The 11808-nt window shown below is 30.0% G+C and overlaps 1 protein-coding gene across 1 annotated transcript in view; it reads left to right on the top strand.

Annotated features, from left to right (window-relative positions):
- Positions 1 to 808: 808 nt before the first annotated feature.
- Positions 809 to 11808, top strand: part of LOC122271074 (uncharacterized) — a gene marked incomplete in the record, with an annotated part of 243936 nt that continues 232936 nt past the window's right edge. Inside the window, 1 exon segment of the mRNA XM_071186712.1 lies at positions 809 to 1368. Coding sequence (XP_071042813.1) covers positions 1221 to 1368 — 148 coding nt within the window.

Raw genomic sequence — 11808 nt, 5'->3', positions numbered from 1 at the left:
AATATTACTGCCTTGCAAATTTTTTTCCCTCCATAATATCGCGTTTCAAAACATTGTAATAATAAATTATATTTTCATAAGTGTAAAATATTCAACAAGATAGTTCAATATCTTTGCAAATTTGTGTTTTTTAGAAGAATGTCTTGTTCCGCTGGTAGATTAATTTTTGTTTAATTAAACAGTGGCTGCAGAAAAATTTTATAAAATTATGAGGAGATTATGATATTTTTTTAATTAAGTTATGGGTCAAACAATGATTTCAGCGAACAAATAGTTTAAGCATTTAAAACAAAAATATTCAAATTTTTAAAAAAAAACTAATTTCGCGAGATTTCTTTCATTCAAATTAATCTTATTAAGACCAAAGAATAATTTTCAGTTTAAGGATATTTTGATGACTCTAAGCTAACTTAAGTAACTTTTTAATATTAAAAAACTATATTACAAATAATTGTCCTTTTCCCAAACATAATCTAACAGTATGTTCAATAACTATTACTAACTTAAATAACTGTTATTAACTCAGACTCAGAACAGTACTAAAAATAACATACTATTCGCTAAATATTGACATCGAATCCTTGGTCAAACATGGAAAAACAATTATTCTTTAATATCAGTGAAGATAAGTAACAGCAAAACCACCCCTGGGACTACCTAAGAATTATTTGATTTGATTTGTCACGATGTCGATAAAGAAAAATTAAGAACATGGCCCTATGAAAATCTCGCCAAATTGGCTTTTTCATTTTCTACCAGCGCTGACTCAATTGCAGCAACCCTGAATTACCGTTTGACGCTCTGAAAACCTACCGGCAGTAAAATCTAAACACCGGTGCGGGTTGTTACTCCGAGGGAGTATCTCTCCTTCCTATTATGTAAATTTGAATATACCGGTTGTAACAAATGATTCGAAAGGAATCATGACAATAAACACGAAGCGTTGACTTTGAAATGGGATATATATTTTACAGCGCGACCTTTTGATTCGCAGACGATAATAATAATTTCAAAAAATTTTAGTTATCGTTTGGCAAACGATAATTTATATTATCAATATATTTGAAACAAAAAAAAAGTTTTATGTGTTCGCATGATAAATATTCCCTTGGATTTATACTGTGAAAAAAATGTGGTGTGATTGTTCCATGATTCAGATTTGATCAATAAAATAATTGATCCGGAAGTTTTCCTTTAAGTCTTTTCTTGACAGCAGCAACATGTGTTTGTTTGGAAGTGAAGGTTGGCGACCGAGCAGAAGGGTTTTGTTGTTTTTACTGCTTACTCTGAATCATATTCAAATCTTCGGTGCCGCTCAGGTGGGTTTGACAACTGAAGAAATAAAAGAAAAAGATGACAAAGATTCTGGTAAGCGATATTATAGTGTTCGCTATCATTCAGTGCTTTAATGTGAATGTATTTATTAAAGTTTCGGTCTTTCGCTACCTGCTTCTTTCATCTGAGTTAATTGCTTTCGGTAGCGAAAGAAAATTGTCAGTGAGTTTAAGAACAGATGCATATACACATACAAAATTACAAAACATCGAAAGAAAAATATATACAGAAAGTTTAATCTCAATTAAAATAAATAATTCTAGGTTTAACTCATCATCCCCCAGCTTCTTCTCCCCCCAATTGGGCTTCGTTTGTGCACAGAGGAATGACTCATTGAAGCAAATAAAAACTAAAAAATTAAAACTAACTTTACTATAACTAAATTTATTAAATTACAACTAAAATTTGAAACTAAATATTAACTGGTAGTAAAATATAAAGAAAAAAAGAAAAAGAAGACTGTTTTAGCAAGTTTTTAATCACCACAACTTTTTAATAAGTCAAAGCAAGTATGCATTCATTGTTACAAAATCTATGGCTTGATATTTTAATTTGAAAGCTAAAACTAATAATTTGAAGTTTCGAACATGTCTACAATAAAATTGATACCACTTTAGCTTTTTAGGTACTATTATAACTTTTATATATATATATATATATTCTTCGTCATGACAGTAAGCAGAATATGTTTCCTTTATGATTTATATTATTAATAAGCTATTCATGCAGTGTGTGTTAAATGCTTCCTGACAGAAGAAAATATCATTAAAGACAATATCACTTTATGTGATAGTTACATTCTANTATATATATATATATAACCACAACAAAGTATTTAAGAGTAATAAAAAACACATAAATTGTTCAGAAATAGACCACACGCTAGAAAGATGTATCAAATTGAAAATTATATTTTCAAATTGTTTTCAAGTAAAATAAAAATTTTCTTTCTGAAACAATTATAATTTCTTTACAAAATCTATAAAAAAATCCTAAAAATTTTCCTTAAAAAATATGTTTATTGAGAGAAAGCATGTATTTGCGTCTGATTTCGTAACTTTACCTATTAGCATATTTGATGTCAAATCTTCAAACCATTAGCATATGAACTTATTATGTGGAAATCTAATTATTAGAACAAAAGTTATTTTGGGTGATAACTATTTTTTAGCACACCAATTAAAATAAACTATTTTCGCTACTTTGTATCATATTTTTCACTCTATTTTATGACATAACAACTACATCAGCAAAACTAATGCTGTTTGACTAAAAACTTTTTAATCTGGCTAAAAACTAATTTTCTGAAAGTGGGAGGTTTCGCATCCTTCCTTTAAAAATAACAAATATAAAACTATGTCCGAAAACTTTTTCTCTCAATGGTTCTAAAATAGACAAACATTTTAACATTTTAAAACTGTATTTAATTTAAAATTTTTTTTTCTTCAAAAAACCAACAAAACAATTTTTTACCCGATGTGTACAGAGACAAGCGAGCATACCCTCCTGCATGTTCATGCGAAATTTTATTTTCTATTGGTAGGGAAAATAGATATTTAAAAACAAATAAAATTCTCATGAAACTTTTATCAGAACTTAAGAACAAATCCATTGCTCTATCTGACCTGCATAGATGTAGTTGTCGACAAAACCTTTGTAATTTTAAATTGTTAAAATAATATACATAAATTTTGCTGCCATTAGGAAAAGTATTTTCTGTAACTACGGTGATATCATTGTAATTGAAAGGTATGGCTGCAAGCATAAATAAAATTATATCATGTAAATAATGCAGTAAAACCCCGCTATAGTGAACCTTCAAGGGACTGAAATTTCTGTTTACTATAACCGGGAGTTCACTATATATCCGCACTGCGAACACTTTTAACTAATTTTTCCGAACTGCTCTCTTTATTACAGATTATTTAAATAAATGACCAAAGAAGAGAAATACAAAAATGATTAAGAAACAATATGTAGTAACAAAAAATTCGTTAACTTTTATTTTTTATTACACTTCTTCTTGCGTACAAAACATTTAGGGATGGGAAACTGAGATAGAAGAAACAGACAACAAAAAATGCTTATGGCTATATTCCACTCAATAGATGGTTTTAAAAATCGGTATATGTATTTTATGTTGAAATTTCAAAATTACCAAAAAATGAAGAAAAAAAAATCAGTCGACGACAGAAAAAAGTTCATAATATCCAATTTCCTTTTTGTTTTGGTTCACTATATCCACAAAAATTAATATTATATGTGCATAGCTAGGCACGGGAGCGAACATTTCGCTCACTATATCCGGGAGTTCACAATAAACCATGCTCACTATAATGGGATTTGACTGTACTTAAATATTTATTCTAAGAGAAGCACGATATCTCAAAGAATTGTGAATAACTTTTGTGGGATTTATCTTCTGGTGTGGTCCAATAAAATCTACTTGGCTTTTACTAATTCGGGAAAGAAAAAAAAAGAAAGTAAGGATATTTCATTTCTAATATTTTTTTTCGCCTAAAGAAACTATTCCTTATTACTACTTTTTTTTAATTATTATTATTATAATGAAACTTTTAGCTCGGCTTCACTTCACTTGTCAAATGGAATGAGGTGAAGCATGGTTTTTGCCCATTCATCTTGTCCGTGGAGTACTTCTTAATGCAACTAAACCACATTCGAGTTACTTGGCGAGGGAAACTACGAAAACATCTCGCAGTTAGCCCGGTGGCGAGGGGATTCATGATCCGTCTAACGCAGGAGACATTTCAGGTCAGCTCATAGTTGGTGCGTGTGGAAGTTAGTATATGAATTGATTATCTTTCTACTGGATTTGAACCTCGGTTATACCTCAACTACAAGGAATTTGAAAATAAGATATTTGTACCTAATCTCAAATCTTGAAATTTTGTCAAGTAAACTATTTCAAACTAATCGTCAGTGCCACCAGTGATTGTGGCGTCCTTTAAAAAAACAGAGGTAGCAATGTCTACTTAGATACTTTAGAGGAAAAAGAGGACAATATAATCAGAACCCCACAAGAAAAGGAACTAGAACCATTTTTCTTGGATGAAGTTCAAAGAGCAATAAAGAAACAAAATAACAACAGTTTTGTACGGCATCACTGCCAAGTTCCAGAAAATAAAGGAACATAAACTCATTAAAGAAATAGGCTATTATAGTTTGTGTATGGAACGCCCGGTGGCTGAGCGGTAGAGCTTCGCGCTGTCGTGCCACAGGTCCCTGGTTCGATCCTCGGGCTGGGCAAGGTTGACTCAGCCTTTCATCCCTTCAGTGGGTCGATAAATGAGTACCAAGCATGCTTGGGAACTAAACACTGGGGGTTCCGCGTTCGGCTGACCACCTGACTTAACATCTGCTCCTGCACCCCAGAGCCCAAGGTCAAGAAAACTGAGATGGGCTCAGTAGGCCTTGGCCCTCTATGGGCTGTCGCGCCGCTGAGTTTAGTTTAGCAATGTCTAAAGCTAACAATACATTCAAGCTTGCGTATTTACTTTATTTTCAAACTATCACATGCATCACTTCGAAGAAAATATATTAATTTAGCAACCTAAATCAAATTGTAGAAAAATAATTTTTTCTGATGACGGTTAAATTACAAATTGATCACAAGATAGCAACCAGTTTTCATGGAAATCTATTGTACACTTAGCAGCTGAAATCTATTTAATGCTTCTTAATATATTTAAATCCATCTTCGTAAATCTAAAAATAATGTGTCATCCCAAAAAGCTAGAGAGAATTTTAGAAAAAAATAATATTAGAGTCAGAAAAAAGAGAATTTTCGAATAGTTCAAACACAATTGTAGAATAATACTGCAAGAATATTACAATTAAATAATGCTAGATCTATAACCGCCTTTAGCTGTTATAGAATATTACAAGCGTGGTCGGTCGACGTAAAGATTTTTTTGTTTATATTTAAATACCAGAAAGCCGTAAACTCAACTAACTCTGAATGAGTAAAAATAAGTAGCATTTCCCATTGTAGGAAGTATTGAAAACAATGTTTTAACAAAGTTACAGTTAAAAGAACATTATTCTTCGCCTTGACCCACATATTTATTTCACCTTACGGTCTTTAAATGTCTGAATAAGAATGAAAAGATATTTTCTAAGATTGACGCGTCCGTCTCTTACAATAGACATTTAAAGTTTTCGTGAACTTCCTTGTTGAAGATATAAAACGGAGATTGGCAACGGCGGATAAACAAACTTAAAAGGAGAAGATCTTTTGATTCATTCGAAATAAAAAGATCTATATGCACAATGGGCACAGAAAAAATATAATTATGTAATATTATGCTCCAAATATCGAAGGAAATTGGGGGAAAACTTGATGATAATTTATAATGTAAATTTTATTTTAGACCAGTCAACTTCTTGGGCTTTCAGCTGGAGAATTTTTCCAATCACATAAAGTGACAGCCAAATGATTAAAAATAATAAAATAATTTTGACGCTTCAAGTTTAATTTTGATTTCAATGCAATCAAAATCAATTTCTGTAATTTTGGTTCAAATTAACAATCTTGAAAAATTTTGTTTAAATTTAAAAATTTGATAATTTTGGTTCAAAGTGACAATTTTATTTCAAATTGCCAATTTTAATAAGTTTTCAAATGAATTTAACGATTTTTTGTCTCAATTTAATCAAAGTCAATTTTGATAATTTCAAATTGAATTTTGATAATGCTGAAATATTGAATTACAAATTTAAAGCAATTTGAAAATGATTTTATAAATTTAATAAAAATAATTTTATTGGCAATTTTGATTATTTTGGTTCAAATTGACAATTTCGATAATTTTGGATCAAATTGATAATTTTAATAATTTTGATCCAAATTGGCAATTTTGATAATTTTCAAATCAATTTGACAATTTTGATTACAATTAAATTAACATAAATTTTGATAATTTCAGATTGACTTTTGATAATTTTTAAACTTTTAAATTCAACTCTAAAATAATTAAAAAATCATTTTAACGACTACGACTTTCAAAAAATTGAAAGATATATATAACTTCCTAAGATCTGAACTTTAAATATGGGGAAAAAGTCTATTTTAAAATATGTATCATTGAAGAAAGTTATGTTCTGAAATCAAGTTATAAGGTATTTATAAGCCATAAAACTGTCAAAAGTGTTACTTGAATTGAATTTTTTTTACCTTTCTTGTAGGTTTTCGTTATAATTAAAAGCTAGGACTAACGAAATTGAAACAAAAACACGTACGTTAAAACATTATTGTACAAATTATTTTTGTATAACTGTTTACATACATTCGTTATCTTCATAATTAATGGGATGGTTGGGTTCCCGTTAAAAGTTCGTCCACACGCCTGCATATTCGAAATAGATAAAAGCTAATTGTTTTCAAGCGATAGCAGACAATCCCTGTTCTTAGTTTTTAACGTCACCATAAATTAAAAGCCTTTTTTTTTTAAAGGTTAAGACGTCACAAAAAGGAATTCAAAATTTTAATTCTTTTATCACCATTATTCTGAGACCCACTGGCTTCTGTGATAATTATTGCTTTCTCTTCAAAAATTCCCCCCCTCCCGTTTTTTTTTTTATAAACAGTTACAGGGAAGGGTGTCATGTCATACTCATTTTTAATGTTTTATTTATTAGGTGGGTTACAAGACAAAAATGTTCAAGGAACACTGAATTAGGGTAATATTGATACTGGTTTTGACTTGGTTTCTTGGATTAGTTTATAGAGGGAGCATGTTGACAGTTTAAGAGTCGCAGTTGATCCCACGCCTCTGGTTGTGCACTCTTAATCATAGGCACAATTTTTTTCATCTGAAAAACGATCTGTTGCAATTTGAATCATAGCTCAGCATTTACATAGCTTTGTACAGTAAAAAATTTCTGATCACATTATGGAATAGAGTAGCGGCACTTTGGGTGCATCATCCGTAAAATCCATTTTACCGTAAAATGTCATATCTTATTGCTTACAGTAATATTTATTTAATTAGAATGTGAGTCAGTGATCTTAGTGTAATTATTACTGTAAAAAATGCTGTAAATATGGTTTTTGTTCTGTAGTATTTTCCGGTAAAAATGGATTTTACAGTGAAAAGTATCGACAGCCTGAGTGCCGGTACTTTTTACCGTAATTTAATCCGAAATTTTTTTAACTATTACAATAAAGATCACAATTATAGATACATAAAATACGTTTTTAGTAAAATTTTGCAGATGATTAGAAGAAAAAGAACGCAGCTTCCTACTAAACCAATAAAAGCTTATCTTATTCCTATTTTAGTAACTTCTTTGTTGATACGAGTAAGTAGTGATAAAGCTAACAACTAATAAAATATTGAAGTGTTCTAAATTTATCTTTTATTAAATGTTCTTGTATCGAATAAACACACTTTAAACAGTTGATTGGCGTTTTTGATAATCGGTGTTATTTTTTTACTTTGTCATAAGAAAGCGAAATAAAAGATCATTGGACTGAGAAAACTATCTGTTCATCATAAATTGAAATTGTTCTGACCTATATAATATACAAATCAAAATATATAAATATACAAATCAAATAATTTAGTTAGGTTCATTTAAAGCAATGGCTGCCGTATGGCTTGTATTTCTCTGCAAGAGAGAAATTTACGAATTTTCGGCCTCTGTATTTCAGAAAATTGAGTTTTGTTAAGCATTTAGGTTTTGTTAAATATTCTTTTTTTTAAAAAACTTTTTTTAAAGTCTATCTCAATAAAAAAAACCCAGTGAAATCTGTGAATTTTCATTCTTGTTTTCAATTAATTTTTTAAATGAAATTTCATTGCATTATTTTTTTGCTTTCCTTTCCTCTTCTGTGACATTTCTTTAAGGGAAATACAATGACCACACGACACAATTTCGTGTTAGTTTCATATTAAAAAAGAAAAAAAAAATCATAATTGCCTAATTTAAACAATTCTATATTTATTTTTTTAACATGAAACCACGCTTAAATATCTAATTTTGTATTCATTGTTGAAGGCTATGGTTAAAAAAAATATTTATTACCTTTATTTAACTGAATATTTATTACCTTTAATTAACTGAATATACTAGTTTTCAAACAAAGAGAGTCAATCGTCAGAGAGACAATCGGCATAATTGTCATTGACCATTAAAGTTAACAGCATAAAACACGGCGAAAAATGTATGAATGGCCTCAAGTAATTATCAATTTTCCGTATTATTATGACGACTGTGTTTTCCCCTTTAATTACGAAAACCTGAAAACAATAACTGATAATAAGACTTCGAAGAAAAAACACTACTTTTCTGCTTGTGAGTGAAAACTTCCCCAAAATGCATATCGTCATTGAAGGAAAAAATATGAATATTTATTATATATTTAAATTTTACAATCACTTGATGAAATAATAGAAATATCATTTGTAACAGTTCACTTATTTTAGATGGATCATGTTTCCCCTTTCCCCAAAATCTGTGGCGTCATTAAGGGAAAAATATGGATATTTATTATTTATTGAAATTTTTACAATCGTTTGATGGAATAATAAAAATATCATATGTATCATTTCACTTGTTTCAGATGTGTCACGTTTTTGTGTTAACTTATGAAATACATTATTTATCTTTGTATTGCAAGTAGATTTCATTCATAACTTTTTGTTATATCATTGTTCAATTTCGGTTGTATGCAAATCAGGGAATTTTTTAAGAAATATCAGCATGTTTCTAATTTAGTTTATATATTAATTAATTTTTTTAAACAACTTAATTTTACTATTTTTGAAGACATAATAGTATATTTCTAAAGAACACAATTATTTTCGCTCACATGTTGCAGTGAAATCAAATGAATTGACTTGCAGGTGCAAGAGGATTTTAGTTTATAATTTGTTTATCAATTGTTGATTTATTATTAAATTTTAAATGTATAGGGGTTATTTATAGTCCATTATACTTAGCTTTGATTACGTATAATTTTTTAAATAAATTATTTAGTTTTTGCTGTGTTTTAGTTATACATCATTATTTTACAATAACGTTTTTAAATTGAGGTATAAAATGATAAAATATGCATTCTGAATAAACGTATGCTATTATGAAGCTACTGAAATTTATTTTTAAATATCATGTTACTATGCTATGTGTTATTTTATCTAAATGTATAATTGTAAAAGGGTATGTAAAAATATATTTTGTCTATAAGACAAAGACGTTTATTCTTCTCAATAAAAAAGAAAAATTCATCGACAGGTTATCTTCACATTCATAAGGAACATATTCATTAGCAGGAGAGGGAGGCGTATTGACAAAACATACCGTAGATTGTAAAAGGGTTGGCGAAAATTTCTATCGGTGTTGAAGGAGCGTCTCGCAAATCGCCAAACAGCTGCGTGCTTATGTTTTTGTTTTGTNTAGCGTTTAATAAAATATGAATACAGTGTATTTGTAAAGTGATCCTGATAATAAAAAGGTTATTTTCTTTTTTAATTCTCTTTTAAAAAGAATTAATTAGTTATTTTTATTCATTATGGCTAGACGAGGAGGAGAAAAAGAATATCTAATTACACTGTTTAGGTTAATGTAATTTCGTTCTCCCACCACATTTACGCGTAATCCATCGCCAATTCCACCTGCAATCGCCGCGTTTACAATCTACGGTATGTTTTGTCAATACGCGAGAGGGAGAGGGAGGGAAGGAAGAACTTGACTATTAAAACATTGGATCTACACGGAGATAAAACAAATTTGGGTAAAATTACCGTACTGTAGGGTTATGATATTTCTGGAAGAAAAAAAACAACATAATTCCGATAAATGAACTTAATATATACGCAGAGATGCCAACTGCTCCGGACACGCCAAAGTAATTAAAAAAAAAATAGTAAATAACTACAAAGTAAATTTTGCAAATATTTGACTATTTTTGCTTACTTTTTAAAAGGCATAGCATGATATAAGCACTATAAAGTAGTGAATTATATAAGCGTACGAATTATTTAGAAATAGTGGTTGATAAAAATCTACTGAATTGAATTTATTAAACCAAGAATCGCAATTGATAAACTACCACTTTAAAAGATATATTTGCTGTCCGGAGTAAGTTGGCATCTCTGTATACGGTATTTAAACCATTTATTTAGTTACTTTTCCTTTCATTTAGTAACGGTTTACCGAAAATTCTAGTTTTCAAAATAATAGCTCTTATAACCACACATTTAGTACAAAAAATACAAAACTGAAGAGTAAATTTAACCAAATAAATGATTTTTATGCTATGCTCAAAGGTATCATGATAAAATTACCAAATTTTATCACAGTTGTCAAATTTTATCACATATTATAAAAAACCGTATTTTATTGTTAATTTTACCAAAATCATTATTAAAACGTTTCGGTAAAAATTACCCAGTGTTTTGGGGCTCCCATAGACTCAAAAGCATATTAAATATTACCATATTCTGGTAGTTTTGACCATGCGTTTTTTTCTTAGGGCATATTCATCCGCCGTGCATCTCTAATTTGACACCAACAGATTTCTTTGTTTCCCTACGTGATTTTTGATGACTGAAATAGCAGTTAATGCGTTAATAATGTATATTTTCAAATTGAGGACACAAAATGATGTGAAAATTTTTCAAGTGTGTCCAAAAGTGATGACCCTCACCGAAAAAAAATATTTAAAAACAATCAAATCATTTTTATTGATAAATGTTTGATTTTGCTTACTATTACGGATAGAAAAATACCAAACCAAGTACTAACTTCCAATTAGTAAACACGTAGTTACTGGCTTCATATTTTCTAGACGCATGTTATTCCAAACATATTTTGTAACAATGGATAGACAATGAATAGTTACTTTGTTTCCACGTCAAAAGATGCATTACGAAGTCAGCAAAATGTAGTTGTTTCGTTAACACTATAGTAATCACCGTTTAGTGGCTAGGTGGTTTACCGTTACGAGAGGGTTAATTTACCCTTTTTTTTAAATTTTTCCAGTCTGATTCTAATTTTGTACAAATGCATTTATGATTCATCCATAGCCGCGATGGCTCGAGGGATCGAGCGTTCGCCCTCCAATGAGGCGAACCCGGTTCGAATCCCAGCGATGGCATATCGATACGAATTCCACATCCGGCTTGCACCGACCACAATGCTGACTTAAAATATCCTCAGTGGTTGACGGATTATGAGTTAGAGTCCTCTTGCCGTCAGACTAACCGTGGGAGGTACTCGTGGTCTTTCTCTCCATGTAACGCAAATGCGGTTTAGTTCCATCAAGAAGTCCTGCACGAAGGCAAATTTCTCCCAATACTTGATCCAGGAGTTCACTTGTCTTCTGGGTTGGGTTTAAAATTACAAGGCTACGTAGTTGAACATTAGCAGTCGTAAACCCAAAAATTTGTTCGGTTGTTCAACTACGGTTATAAAATTATAAAATAAAATATGATTTACCCAGCTCGTAGA

The sequence above is a fragment of the Parasteatoda tepidariorum genome, chromosome 10 (genome assembly GCF_043381705.1).
Source record: "Parasteatoda tepidariorum isolate YZ-2023 chromosome 10, CAS_Ptep_4.0, whole genome shotgun sequence".
NCBI classification, from domain to species: domain Eukaryota; kingdom Metazoa; phylum Arthropoda; class Arachnida; order Araneae; family Theridiidae; genus Parasteatoda; species Parasteatoda tepidariorum.
The sequence above is the reverse complement of the archived record's forward strand: the minus strand, read 5'-3'. Positions and strand labels throughout refer to the sequence as shown.